The 15932-nt window shown below is 36.2% G+C and overlaps 1 protein-coding gene across 8 annotated transcripts in view; it reads right to left on the reverse strand.

Annotated features, from left to right (window-relative positions):
* Positions 1-15932, reverse strand: part of ATRX (ATRX chromatin remodeler) — a 287562-nt gene that overhangs the window by 3631 nt on the left and 267999 nt on the right. For all 8 annotated transcript variants that reach the window (XM_044936882.1, XM_044936879.1, XM_044936880.1 and 5 more), the window contains 4 exons: positions 2862-3011; positions 1887-2012; positions 908-1003; positions 272-400 (listed from right to left, as the gene is read on the reverse strand). In XM_044936882.1, the coding sequence (XP_044792817.1) occupies positions 272-400; positions 908-1003; positions 1887-2012; positions 2862-3011 (501 nt within the window). The remainder of the gene's footprint in view (positions 1-271; positions 401-907; positions 1004-1886; positions 2013-2861; positions 3012-15932) is intronic.

The raw sequence follows: 15932 nt of genomic DNA on the forward strand, positions 1-15932 counted from the left end.
GATGTCCAGAATATACAAAAGTGAAATTATATGGAAGAGATGCTATGTAAACTTCAAGGAGATTCATTTGGGAAGCTGTTGCTCCTTTGCAACAAAAGATATTACCTTTATTTGACATTACTAGGTTTATGAATAAAATTTCTTCTGGGAATAACCAATGACCATCCATCCAACCACATGTGGGAACAGATATCAACACAGATGTCACACAAACTTATTATTATAAATTCAAGAAAATTAAACATAACCTAGAGATACTCTGAATTCTTACCATCTGTTGTTTTGTCAACACGTCATTGTAGATTGCCTCTCTTCGTTTGACATCAAGCTCCTGGCTGGCTTGTCTACTTAATGCTAATGCCTGTACCTGGGCCTCTGAGAGATTCATGTTTTCCTTCCACTGGAAGAAAAATTTCTATTTATTCCTTATTGCAGTAGAATTGAAGAAAATAAAATATTTATGGTCCTTAAAGATATTCAGGATTTTTAAAGTTTTCTTTCCCCCTTTTCCTTTAATCTTTTCTAAAGAAGACAATGATGTAAAAGCAAGGTACTAAACTGTCCACTGTTGTACAAGGGTTAGCTATGCCTAGAGAAAAACTATTTGGATTTAATTCATGCAACTGGTAATTAAAATATGTTTATATAAACAACACATACATTTCCATGATTAACTGATTTCCCAATTCTTCGATTTTACATTTCTCTTTTGTACCAACATCTAGATAAAACTGAGATATATAGCTTGGCACTATTATACAGTTCACTAGTATTTTACTGTTGTAAATCAAGTTATAAGAATTACGGTCTTTCCCCCACAGAAGTAGTGAAGCAGAAAACAAAAATCAGAATGAATGGTGAGAATAAGAATTGCAAGTTGGTGTAAGACAATTGCCAATTAACTTACTACAGCTGAAATTATATCTTCAAGAGGCTGAATCCTCACTGCTGTCACACTGTTTGTTGCTTCCACAACTTTTTCTCTTCCTTGATTAATAAGGTCCTAGAAGAATGCAAGAAATAACTTTATCAGGGCACATAAAAAGACAGCTTAGTTTTAAAAGTATAGGGAGCCTTTCTCTTGCCAATTTACAGCATGTGGCCTTAAAAATCTTTTTTTTTTTTTTTTTTTTGTGTGTGTGTGTGTAAATTACCTGCTTATGACTTCTATGAATTTTATTTTTGGCAGTGCTTCCATTTATCTTAGTGATTTGTTACCAGGTCTTTAATCTTTAAGTAATTGAAAAGTACAGCAAAATTCAGCATCAATAAAATGGAGTAAAACTCATCAGTGAGGGTCTTGTTAGGAAGATAAAAATTGGGTTCTATTGTACCAATAATTTAATAATTTAAATGACTCCATAAGCACATTTTAAAAAGAAAATCACAGATTCAATTACATTATTTAATTACTGGTATATTAAAACCTAGTCTTTCTTATTTAACTCATCATTGATCCTATTTTTAAATTATTTCATAATACTGTACATTATCATACACTTAAAGTAGCATCTTCACTGCTTTAGAATGTAGATCAATGTGTGTATTTATCCCACTTTCAAACACTAAGTAATTTGTTTATTCAAAATATTTTATAACTGAAGAAAGTGCTATTTCTCTAGCCAGTCAGCTACCCTATTGTTTCTTAATTAAAATAATTCAAACTATATTAATTCAAGGCCTGATTTCTTTGTGCTCTGAACAAACCACATTTTATTATAACTACGCTGGTTCAAAAAGGTCAACAAACACAAGAAAAATTTCTTGGTCTATTCAGAGGTAATCTTTTGGGGAATGTGATATTCCTGCATAGGAAACCCTCAACAACAAGGCATTTGAAATTGCCTTTAATTCAAGGCAAAATACTTTCGTACTTCACAACTTACCTCCAGCTGTTGATTACTCATTGCTGATAGGGCTCCCAAATTGAAAGGAATATAAGGAGTTTGAGAGTTAAAACTGACAGGGGGTAAATTGGTCCCAGTTGGTATGTTGAAACGCATGGTCAGTCCCTACAAACAAAAAATTACGCACTTTCCACATTGTGATTTAAAACTTGAAATTCTACATCACCTACTGGTTGAGAAAAAAATCCACATTCTCAGATCTAGGAAATTATTAACACTCTTTCACACACAAATAAAACACCCTTTTCATCTGAAACCAAGATCTTATTACACAGAAAGCTTTAACCCCTAAAGGTGTAGTCTTTTCTGATAATTCCCACAGTATGGGGCAACTCAGAGAATTCTGATGAGACTCCTAAAATCTCAATGTTAAAGAAGTTTAGTACAATGAATTAGGAGTTTAAAATGGATTCGGGTATTAGGATAAGGTTTCCAATGCTCAGGCACATTTTTGCTCAAGTGAGGTGGTATTTAAAACAGAGGTGGAACTATTTTAAATAAAGTTGCTGCTGTGGATTGACATTAATGTCCAATACTGGAGTATTTTTGTGTTCTGATAATCGGTCAAAACTTTGAGTTTGGTACACAAGCTAAAGCAACATTTACCCCTACCTCCAAACTCAAGTTCCTGTATGTCTGTTACTACAGTAAGGGTGTTGATGGAAGTTAAGTGATGCTAAATATACAGCTTCCCACTAATCTCTCAATTTAGCAAGTGCTAATCAGAAATGAGGTTACTACTCTTTAAGGGGAAACATTTTCTTCTCTCCTCTCCTTCGAGTCTACCACCAAAGGTAGCCAAAGCCCATAAACAGACACCCAAACTTGGGGGACTCTGTTTCTGAAGATTCACTATATTATTACTTTTTCCAAATGTGACCCTTTTCTTCCTCCACTGTTCTTTTAAATGACTAACAACAAAAACAACAACAAAAAGCATTTCAGATGAACTACCTTCTTCTCTGCTTCATATTCAGCCCAAGCTGCTTTTCTTTCTTCTTCAGTCAACTCTTCTTCTTCTTTGTGGTCCAAAAGAGAATCATGTTCATGATATCCTACAATGTGTTCTTTATGTATTTGAAGAAGTTCTGCAAGTATGGTGTCCTGTTTAGAAAGGTTGAAATAATAGTTATTTTCTCCCTCTGGATCATATCTCCATAGTTCTTTGACCTACTGTTAGTCTAGAAACTAGAAACTCGCTACTATACATATTTCTGATATATATGATAAATTACCTAGAAAACATTCACAATACATGCAATACCAGCCTCTTATGTAAGAATGTCATATTTATACAGCATGTTTTAGGGGTTCAATTTTTTAATGACTACTTTTCATCTTTCAAGCTTTCTTCTTCCAACATTTTTCTAATTTTTCCCTATGCATTTTGTTTTGTGCTTTTTTCAAAGTTGATTAAAAAAAGGCTAACGTAAGTCTGCTAAATTCATAGATGCTTTTGCTAAAAATCATGGCTATTCCTGTTCATAAATATTTAACACTTGTATTTATTTATTTTGCTGCACCAGGTCTCTTAGTTGCAGCATGCAGGATCTTTGATCTTCGCTGTAGCATGTGGCATCTTTACAGCTGCAGCATGAGAACTCTAAGTTGCAGCATGTGGGATCCAGTTTCCAGACAAGGGATTGAACCTGAGCCCCCTGCACTGGGAGCACCAGAGTCTTAGTCACTGAACCATCAGGGAAGTCCCTTAACAACTTTATTTTCATAATCACTTTACCTATCAACCACTATACTAACAAAAACCAAATCTAAATTAATCAAAATAGCTATAGAATAGTTTAACTGGAACATCAGTTCAGTTCAGTTCAGTCACTCAGTCATGTCCGACTCTCTGCGACCACATGAATTGCAGCATGCCAGGCCTCTCTGTCCATCACCAACTCCCAGAGTTCACTCAGACTCACGGTCCATCGAGTCAGTGATGCCATCCAGCCATCTCATCCTCTGTCGTCCCCTTCTCCTCCTGCCCCCAATCCCTCCCAGCATAAGAGTCTTTTCCAATGAATCAACTCTTCGCATGAGGTGGCCAAAGTACTGGACTTTCAGCTTCAACATCAGTCCTTCCAAAGAACACCCAGGGCCAATCTCCTTCAGAATAGACTGGTTGGATCTCCTTGCAGTCCAAGGGACTCTCAAGAGTCTTCTCCAACACCACAGTTCAAAAGCATGAATTATTTGGTGCTCAGTTTTCTTCAGAGTCCAACTCTCACATCCATACATGACCACTGGAAAAACCATAGCCTTGACTAGACGGACCTTTGTTGGCAAAGTAATGTCTCTACTTTTTAATATGCTATCTAGGTTGGTCATAACTTTTCTTCCAAGGAGTAAGCATCTTTTAATTTCATGGCTGCAGTCACCATCTGCAGTGATTTTGGAGCCCCAAAAAATAAAGTCTGCCACAGTTTCCACTGTTTCCCCATCTATTTGCCATGAAGTGATGGGACCAGATGCCATGATCTTCATTTTCTGAATGTTGAGCTTTAAGCCAACTTTTTCACTCTCCACTTTCACTTTCATCAAGAGGCTTTTTAGTTCCTCTTCACTTTCTGCCACAAGGGTGGTGTCATCTGCATAACTGGAACATACAGTCCTTCTATTTCAACTGTAAGAAACTCAAATATAAATTACACTATAAGGACCTAGGATCAAATTTAAATTGATATACATTATTTATCATTTTATTATCAAAGTGTCTTTTTTTAAAGTCATGATGTCTTATGTCAGTCTTTTAAGGTTAAAAAACTAAAAGCTTAAAACTTGGAATCACTTATATAACTCAGTAAGAACCCCAAACTCCTGCTCTGTTAAAGTGAACCATGGATATGTCACTTGCTAACAAAAAATTTAAAATATTCACAAGCTGTGTATTAAGAAATTAAAGATGAAAACCTGGATATATAGAAAGCAAATTAATTCACTTTACAAAAGGACTTTCTATAGCTTCTAACAGCAAGTTTCCTTAGAACACACTTTCTAAACTGAGTGAATTTAATGAAGGAATGTAAATAATGACTGGTCAAAGGAAGGTACAGGGAAGCATATAGCACATTAAATTTAACCTATATTAAATAATGCTTAATGCCTGCATAAGTTTTAGCATAGACAAAGCCCACACTTACAAAGAATTTTGTCTTTACATCTTCAACCATATCTAGAGTATACGATCCAGCACAGGATAGGAGCTCAAATGTTTGTTATATAACTCAAGATGAAAAATTCAACTCATGAGGCCCTAAGTTTTTTTTTTTGTTTTTTTTTTTTTCTGTACAAAAGCAAATGCTGACACCAGTTCCAACCATTTTGATACCTGGTATTATGTTAACAAACTTTTTATCTTGCCACATCAATAAACACTTGAAAGAATCATTTCATAATTTCATGAAAGAAAATGATTAAATGGATATATCTGTAATTAAGATTTTACGATTAATTTTGAATGCATGTGCTATTTCTTTGGTTGAAAACATTAAAAGACCATACAAGGTTCAAGAAAGAAAGTCTTCTGGTGGAATGCATATATGCTAATAAATTTAGTTCTTTATTTTTTGGTTTACTTATCTTAAAATGTTAACTAAACATTTCTCTTCTGCACCAGTATAGAAATCTGCCATCAAAGCTGACTTTCTCTGGCCTATGGCATACAGAACATGTTTATCACAACTAGATAGATCTCCAAAGTTCAAAGTTACTAACCAGGCAGGCAGAGAGATAGGGCAATCTGAATTAAATTTTGTTAAAAGATAATGCTTCCTTAGATGTGTGTCTCCCATGGTTATCCCAACCCACCCCATGCATGACTCAGAAGAGAGGTATGTAATAAAACCAGATAACACTGACTAATATTTTTAGCAAGTGACTGTGCCAAATATAATTAGCAAAGTCAGCTGTTCACAAAATACCAAATAAATTACAAGATAGAAATGTTCTATGGATAATCCCAATTTCACTTCTGTCTGACAATAAGTGATGTTCTTAAAAGAACTGTAGTCAAAAATCACTTCATTTCTCTAAGACAGTAACCTAATGGAAAGAGCAGCAGAAAGTGAATTTATTTTTCAGCTGTATGCTTCTCTCTATAACAGTGGATAATAACTTAATCTAGTTATGACTGTGAGTTAAACATGGATGAAATGCTCTACAGTTACATGTGTAACAGGATGATATAAGAATAGCAGGAATAAATGAAATACCCAATTCTCTGGAAAGTAACACTATGTCAATTAAGTATAGCATTTATTTCTCAATTATAAATGCCATGATTCATATATTAACTACTTTATATAATTAGAGAAAAAGCCTTTGCAGAAATGTATGCACACACATACACATAAACAACGCTCATATATACCCTTTTTAAAAAGTGTCTGTATCCTGATTTTCAAAGTCCAAACTTATCATCTTGAAATTGGTAGAAAATAATGTTCAGAGAGGCAAAGTAACTTTTTCCCCAATCACAGAGCTACAGACTAGCTGGGATTAGAAGATAAATTTCCTGACTCCTATCCAGTGATCATTCTACCACACTGTAAAGAATGACCATTTTCTTGAGGCATGGTTCCTCCATTTCCCAGATCTATTCTCTTTAAAAAAGAAGAATTCCCTAAAGGATTCCAGAGGAAGGAGAAACTTAAGTAGGTCTATTTTTTTTCCACTTTTAACACTTCTGTTCTTTTTGAAGTTTTTAAAAACAAGTGTGTTAATTTTTTAATAAAAGAAAATATAAAAGCTGAAATAAAAACAATACCTAGACACAAACATAAAAGGCCAGTTCATGCTTAGCCTGAACCTGACAAGAACTGTTTAACCATTTTCATCTTCAGGAGATAGTCATTTTATGAAATCCCATTTCTGAAACCTTTTAATGTCTTCTCCCCACCAGATTTAAGATCTATGCTATCAAGTCAAACATGATTGCCTAATTATGGTTAGATTATGATTCGGCTTCCACCCATGCAATAATTTTCATTTTGACCCACAGTCAATTAAAATGCCAACAAATCAGAGGAAAAGTGCATGTAACCTACCTTCGTATCATTAAAAACTTTTGGACCCTTTTCCTAAAGCATTACCTCCCTCCTAACATCAAGCCAAATAACCATATTGCTTTTACTAGCCACAACACTCCCTTCTTTTCAGAATTTTTAAAATTTTTAATGGAAATGATGTTATAATTCCCATTATAAAACCAAGAGATAACTACCGGTAACATTTGTGTATATTGCTCCACACATTTATATTTTACACACGTGTGTATATAAATTTTCACATTAAAATGGGATCGTACTATACTTTGCTACTATACTTTGAAACCTACTTTTCTGCCTTAATATCTGTCCATGAACATTATTTTACACAAACTACAAAACCTTCATTGGTTTTAATTGTGTACATTATATAGATATACTTTATCATTTGGGCTCCCAAATCACTGCAGATGGTGATTGCAGCCATGAAATTAAAAGACGCTTACTCCTTGGAAGGAAAGTTATGACCAACCTAGATAGCATATTCAAAAGCAGAGACATTACTTTGCCAACAAAGGTTCGTCTAGTCAAGGCTGTGGTTTTTCCTGTGGTCATGTATGGATGTAAGAGTTGGACTGTGAAGAAGGCTGAGTGCTGAAGAATTGATGCTTTTGAACTGTGGTGTTGGAGAAGACACTTGAGAGTCCCTTGGACTGCAAGGAGATCCAACCAGTCCATTCTGAAGGAGATCAGCCCTGGGATTTCTTTGGAAGGAATGATGCTAAAGCTGAAACTCTAGTACTTTGGCCACCTCATGTGAAGAGTTAACTCATTGGAAAGACTCTGATGCTGGGAGGGATTGGGGGCAGGAGGAGAAGGGGACGACAGAGGATGAGATGGCTGGATGGCATCACTGACTCAATGGATGTGAGTCTGGGTGAACTCTGGGAGTTGGTGATGGACAGGGAGGCCTGGCGTGCTGCGATTCATGGGGTTGCAGAGAGTCGGACATGACTGAGCGACTGAACTGAACTGAACTGAACTGAATTATTCTCTTAAGAGTTTATTATATGTTTATGCCACTTCTAGGTTTTAATTATCACCAAATCTGCAATGAAATAGGTTAATGGATAAATTTTAATGTATACCAACCACTTGTTCATGCAATAATATGCCAACAACACTCAGGGACTTAGACAAGTACCCCTTACCATTATCATCATTTTAGCAAAGAAAAGACTGCATGTAAGCTAACTGACTTTTAAAGCAATGAGATTCATTTATACATTTCAGAAGTAGGAAAGCAGAAATCTTTCTTTGAGAGTGTTGTATAAGACACAGTAAGAGAAAAAAGATACAGGATTTCTGATACAAAGTGTTTCTACAACTTTCCCATTTAAATTAATTGCAGCATACTGTCAATACAAGAAATAGATGATGAAATGAATAGGGCAAAAAATATCTGCAACAGGATCCTCAGAGTATTTCTTTGGGAAAAAAAGTTTTGAAAAGTCTAGTACAAGTAATAAAAACTAATAAAGAAAAATTTTATCCCAATATACAATATGATCAGAGAGAGGTGTTTTTTTTTTGTTATTTCCCCTTTAAACCATGCATTATATTAGTTGCTATAGTAACACTATTATTGAAAATAATACTGGAGCAGAATCTATAATCACTCAGCCAACAGTCATCAAAATGAGGTTTAAATTATATCCAAATGTGTACCTTTACTTTTCTTTGTCTAAACTTTGTTTCTCCTTAAATAAGTGAAAAACTTATAAGCTGGGAAAACCATGGTCTATATTCTAGCTAACAACCTAAATTAGTTTGAGCTTTAAAATGACTAGTCCAATTAATAAATGAAAATTAATGATGAACTACAAGTTTAAGTTAATTACTTAGGAGTTTAAAGTATTTGGCAAGCTGACAAAAATTTACATTTAATTAATTATGAAATTAAACCTTGAAAATAAAAATTTAAAAAAACAATCAAGCTTTGCCTAGGGGTGGGGGCAGGGGTTTGCCATGTTTCAAAATATTTCGCTTGCTATCACTTTGAATTTGAGTATTATAATATCTAGAAATATCACTAGAATACTTACGTGCCACAGGATCCACTCAAAAAGCTATGAAAAAAAATTCCTTTTATTAAATAAGTCTAGATTCTTAATAAAGAAACTCAATATTCCTAGTCAAAAAAGTTTCTACTTTCAAATTTAAAGCCCATTTCTTCCCAAACTACCTAAGGGGAAAAAAATGCAACATATTTGAAAGTGACTGAAATCACTACAGATGGTGACTGCAGCCATGAAATTAAAAGACACTTATTCCTTGGAAGGAAAGTTATGACCAACCTAGATAGCATATTTAAAAGCAGAGACCTTACTTTGCCAACAAAGGTCCGTCTAGTCAAGGCTATGGTTTTTCCTGTGGTCATGTATGGAAGTGAGAGTTGGACTGTGAAGAAGGCTGAGTGCCGAAGAATTGATGCTTTTGAACTGTGGTGTTGGAGAAGACTCTTGAGAGTCCTTTGGACTGCAAGGAGATCCAACCAGTCCATTTTGAAGGAGATCAGCCCTGGGATTTCTTTGGAAGGAATGATGCTAAAGCTGAAACTCCAGTACTTTGGCCACCTCACGCAAAGAGTTGATTCATTGGGAAAGACCCTGATGCTGGGAGGGATTGAGGGCAGGAGGAGAAGGGGACGACAGAGGATGAGATGGCTGGATGGCATCCCTGACTCGATGGACGTGAGTCTCAGTGAACTCCGGGAGTTGGTGATGGACAGGGAGGCCTGGCGTGCTGCGATTCACGGGGTCACAAAGAGTCAGACATGACTGAGCGACTGATCTGATCTGATCTGAAAGAGCTACTAAGGAGAAGGCAATGGCAACCCACTCCAGTACTCTTGCCTGGAAAATCCCATGGACAGAGGAGCCTGGTAGGCTGTGGTCCATGGGGTCGCGAAGAGTCTGACACGACTGAGCAACTTCACTTTCACTTAGGAAATGGCAACCCACTCCAGTGTTCTTGCCTGGAGAATCCCAGGGATGGTGGAGCCTGGTGGGCTACCATCTATGGGGTCGCAAAGAGTCAGACATGACTGAAGTGACTTAGCAGCAGCAGCAGCAGCTGCAGAGAGCTAATAAATGAAGTTCACATACCACCTCATATCAGATTTTGAGGTCAAGAGCACATAAACCTTGCCAAAGAGTATTTATAAATATAATCCAGATTCTCAAATTGTAGGTAAGAATAAGTTAATGACAACTGTAGAACTTGTAACTTTCAAGGAAAGAAAAGGCAGGCCTGCCAAACTGACACTTACTTGTCCTTTTTATTTGCTCAGTCGAGCCCGACTCTTTGTCACGCCATGGACTGTAGCCCACCAGGCTCCTATGTACATGGGATGCTCCAGGCAAAGATACTGGAGTGTTTTGCCATGTCCCTCTCTAGGGGATCTTCCCGACCCAGGGATCGAACCGGTAGAGATTAAAAGCTAGAATCTCCTTTGATAAGAATGTTTGATACTCAATTAACATTTAAAGAACCAGATACTATATTTAGCATTTAATCTTTAAAAACTGGTTATCCATTACAATTCTTATACATGACATATGCCATTCACTGTGAGGTAAAGAGTGCCATTCTATATTTTTATATGACTGTAGTGACTTTCTAGAGGTTGCAGCTTTCCAAGAAGAGCCTGAATTGGAATTCAATTCTTATGTTATACAATCTGGAGTTCACATTATTTCTTTAGTTTATTAATAGTGTTACATCCTCTAACTCAACCATAGACGTGCTATAAAAAGTATATGAAAATAGGAGGGAAAGTAGGTTTTTTGGCAGTTCAAATTACATTTAAAGAAAGAAAACATTAAAATGTAAAAGTTAAAATGGTTTAAAAAATGACGTAAGATCAACTAGTGATTCTTATTTTGATCAAATCTCTCCCACAATTTATACTCCTTTTAAGGTTCTAAAGTAATAAATTTGATACAAAAAGCTCAGTCATGAAAACCTCAGTAAATGAAGAGATATTCACCTACTTAATTCCCCTGTAAGTATTACAGTTTCAGTTTTCCACTGTCCCTATTCCTGGAAGTGTTATAAGACACATTTGAACCAATCAACCTCAATAACATATTTTAGGATATTAAAATGCTGTGGCACTCAAGTATCTATAGTAATTCACAATCACTGTCATTTCAACATGTTAGTTATATCCTTCTGAACTCTTCTAAATGAAAATGAAAAAAAAAAAAAAACTGAGAGGACATATAGCCTTGCTTACCATGTTTCTCTCTGCAACAATTTTATGTATAAACATCAGTATAATTTTGAAGGAATCAATTGATTTGATTAAAAGAAAAAGAGAGCCTTTTTAATTTTAGAGGAAAGTTTAATGGCAGAATAATGGTAAAGAATTTACCTGCAATGCAGGAGACACGAGTTCAGTCCCTGGGTCAGCAAGATCCCATGAAGGAAATGGCAACCCATTCCAGTATTCTTGCCTGGAAAATCCCATGGACAGAGGAGCCTGGTGGGCTACAGTTCATGGGGTCGCAAAAGAGTCAGACATGACCTAGCAACTAAACAACAACATATATGTGTGTGTTGTGCGTGTGTGTACACACACACAGAGTTATATAACTTTTTCAGTTGGGAGGCTTTATATGTAGTAGTAAAGCTCACAGGGTCTAGAGTACTTTCCAACAGCATTCTGGGCAATGATGGAATGTGCTGTGTCTGCACTGTCTGATTTGGTAGCCACTAGTCACATGTTGGAGAAGGAAATGGCAACCCACTCCAGTGTTTTTGCCTGGAGAATCCCAGGGACGGCAGAGCCTGGTGGGCTGCCATCTATGGGGTTGCACAGAGTCAGACACGACTGAAGTGACTTAGCAGCAGCAGCAGTCACATGTTGGAGAAGGCAATGGCACCCCACTCCAGTACTCGTGTCTGGAAAATCCCATGGACAGAGAAGCCTGGTAGGCTGCAGTCCATGGGGTTGCGAAGAGTCAGACACGACTGAGCAACGTCACTTTCACTTTTCACTTTAATGCATCGGAGAAGGAAATGGCATCCCACTCTGGTGTTCTTGCCTGGAGAATCCCAGGGACGGGGGAGCCTCATGGGCTGCTGTCTATGGGGTCGCACAGAGCTGGACACGACTGAAGCGACTTAGCAGCAGCAGCAGCAGTCACATGTAGCCTCTGAGCACTTGAAATGTGACTAATGTGTTGCAGAAACTAAGATTTTTAATATCTTTTTCTTGGTCAGTTAACTGGGATCAAGAAAAGACTCTTATCAGGTTTTATTTACCACTTTCTCTTATATTCAACACCTTCTCTAAAGGTCTAAAGCAGACTCTCAATTTAAAAAACTAACAATGTATTCCCATACACAGAGAGTAGTTTTTAAACCTTAACCAAGTCTTTCTAATGAAAAATTCATTGGACAAAATCGACAAGACAAATTATCTGATGTCAGAATTGTCCTAGAAAATTCTAGATATATGGCTGTCATAATTATAGAAGGACCAGTTATTACCTGTTCTAAGAACATACATATGTAAATACATTTTAGCTGATGCTTAAAGGATACCTCTCATTACCTAAAATGAAAGCATAATAAGCCAAAGTAATTTATTTATGTGAGGATCAAATCAACTTATTGCTCTTATTTTACCAGAGACTGAAGCACAAAGAGCAAGTGATTTGTTAGTAAAATTTCTTATGTTTATTTAAAGTACCTTGTTGAATTTTTTCCCTTCTCTCTTTAAAAGAATTTTAATTTCATTATTATTATTGTGGTATAGCTGATATACAATATCATATGTTTCAAGTGTGCAGCGTAGTGATTCACAATTTTTAAAGGTTATACTCCACTTACAATGATAAAATACTGTCTATATTCCCTGTGCTATATAATATATCCTTGTAACTTATTTATTTTATACATAATAGTTTGTACCTCTTAATCCCCAACCTTTATCTTGCTCCTCCTCCCTTCCAGCTCCTCACTTGTAACCACTAGTTCATTTTCTACATCTGTGAGTCTGTTTCTTTTTTTTATATTCACTAGCTTGGTGTATTTTTAGATTCCACATATAAGTGGCATCCTACAGTATTTGTCTTTCTCTGGCTGACTTATTTCACTATGCAAATAGCCTTCAACTCCATCCATGTTATTGCAAATGGCAAAATTTCATTTTTTATGGCTGAGCAGTATTCCATTGTATATATAAATTACCATATCTTGTTTATTCATTCATCTGTTGATAAACACTTAGGTTGCTTCCATATCTTGGCTGGTGTAAGTAATGCTGCTATGAACACTGGGGTGCACATATATTTTTGAATTACTATTTTCATTTTTGGGGATATATACACAAAAGTATAATTGCTGGGTCATCTGGTAGTTCCATTTTTAGTTTTCTAAGAAACCTCTTTTGGAATTCTAACTTTGCTCCTTAATAACTGGGTAATCTCTCAGAAACAATTCCCTTACTACAAAGGGGTAATACCACCTGTAACTCATAGGATTATTGTAAGGATTAAAAGAGATTATGTTTTTAAAAGGAACATAGCACAAGCACTTGATATGTATTACTTCCTTTTCCCCATAACTTGCCTTATTTTTTTTAAAGAATACTAATCTCATTTTACACACCATCTATGAAACATTCTTGTCAGAAAGTATCTGCCATGAATCTAATCAAACTTTTGGATCTAATTTTCAGTTTACAGAATATATAAGATATAGAAATTCAAATTCACCATTAGGAAATAAATCCAGAATGAAGGGAGGGAAGGTGACTGCACTAAATTAAAGAAATATATAGAGAGACACCACAACCAAGTACAGTACACCTTGAGTGGATCCTGGTTTGAACAAAGAACCTGTAACAAACATTTTTAAGACAAGTTGGTTAATCTTAATATTAATATGGATGTGGCATTTGATGGTGCTAGGAAATTAAGAATGATTAATTTTATGTTATTGTGATTATAATTTAGAGATTTATACTAAAATATTTACAACCAAAATATATTCTTGTAATTTAAAATATTTTAGAAAAATAGAGGCAAATGTGGTGAAATATTAACAACTATTAAATCTAGGTGGTGGGTATATGGGTATACATTACATTTTTCTAGTTTGAAAATTTCACAATAGGAATAATTTTTAATTAACTTTTTAAACCTATTTTCTCTGTGATAAGGGAAACAGTAGACTATACGGCAGAATTCTGGGACAGCCCAAAGTTGAAAAGATGACTCCGTATGCATTCTAGCCTTAGTTAGCTCTCTATTTTAGCAAATCAGTTTCCTCCAAGTTACCTCTCTACAGATGTTTGAAACTCCTAAACCAAATGCAAAAATGCATGATGACGCTGTTCTAAGAACTTCATATGAATTATCTAATTAGTCACAATAACTCTATGAAGTACACACTATTTTTAACCCCCTTATTACTGATGAGATATCTAAGATCGTAATTCAGCATGGGGTTCTGGTTCCCTTCCTGACAATCACCCTGCAGGAAAAACTACAGAAGGTAAAATGAAACATGTAGTCCAGGAACTTAGAGAGATACACGTGTGTGTGCAACATCACTAGGGTGACAAAATGGGCATCATATGCCACCTGAGGCAGAGTTATTGAAAAAATAATTCAGAGTAAGCCTGATAGGTGCATTTAAGGAAATAAGGGAAAATATTAGCAATATGAAATTGAAATAAAACATATCTTAAAAGTATCAAAATGAACTATTTCAGATAAAAAAATCATTGAAATAACTAACTCAATGGATAGTTTAAGTAGCAGGAGAAGTACAGCTGAAGACTAACTTAGCTAGGAGATCATACTGAGACACTTTCACAAAAGATAGCAGGAAAGGATAAAGAAATAGGAAATGCAAAAGAAAAACTAAAAGATATGGAAGCTAAAAGCATAATAACAGTCTCAGAAAGTGAAGTCGCTCAGTCGTGTCCTCCTCTTCGAGACCCAATGGACTGCAGCCTGCCAGGCTCTTCCATCCATGTGATTTTCCAGGCAAGAGTACTGGAGTGGGTGCCACTGCCTTCTCCAAAACAGTCTCAGAAGGAGATGCAAATAAAACTAGAGAGAATGAGTTTTTTATTATAATGGATACTAATTTCCCAGAATGATAGATCAAGAAAATGAGGCACAGAGAAGTCAAGTAACTTGATATGGTTAAGATTCAAACCTCAGTCTTGCCTGAGAGCTCTTGACATTAACCACCATGCTATACTGACTCAGTACTGAAGATCAATATATTCAGCATTAAAGATAATTAAGGAGGACTGGAATTAGCTGTGCCACTTTAGGATTTTGCAGTAACTAAAAGATAAAATCTATACTCTCCACTATCACACACCTGTCAGTTCAGTTCAGTTCACTCAGTCATGTCCAACTCTTTGCAACCCCATGAATCGAAGCACTCCAGGCCTCCCTGTCCATCACCATCTCCCCGAGTTCACTCAAACTCATGTCCATCGAGTCGGTGATGCCATCCAGCCATCTCATCCTCTGCCGTCCCCTTCTCCTCCTGCCCCCAATCCCTCCCAGCATCAGAGTCTTTTCCAATGAGTCAACTCTTCGCATGAGGTGGCCAAAGTACTGGACTTTCAGCTTCAACATTAGTCCTTCCAAAGAACACCCAGGGCTGATCTCCTTCAGAACGGACTGGTTGGATCTCCCTGCACTCCAAGGGACTCTCAAGAGTCTTCTCCAACACCACAGTTCAAAAGCATCAATTCTTTGGCACTCAGCTTTCTTCACAGTCCAACTCTCACATCCATACATGACCACAGGAAAAACCATAGCCTTGACTAGACGGACCTTTGTTGGCAAAGTAATGTCTCTGCTTTTCAATATGCTATCTAGGTTGGTCATAACTTTCCTTCCAAGGAGTAAGTGTTTTTTAATTTCATGGCTGCAATCACCATCTGCAGTGATTTGGGAGCCCAAAAAAATAAAGTCTGCCACAGTTTCCACTGTTT

This window comes from Bubalus bubalis, chromosome X, assembly GCF_019923935.1.
Source record: "Bubalus bubalis isolate 160015118507 breed Murrah chromosome X, NDDB_SH_1, whole genome shotgun sequence".
NCBI lineage: Eukaryota > Metazoa > Chordata > Mammalia > Artiodactyla > Bovidae > Bubalus > Bubalus bubalis.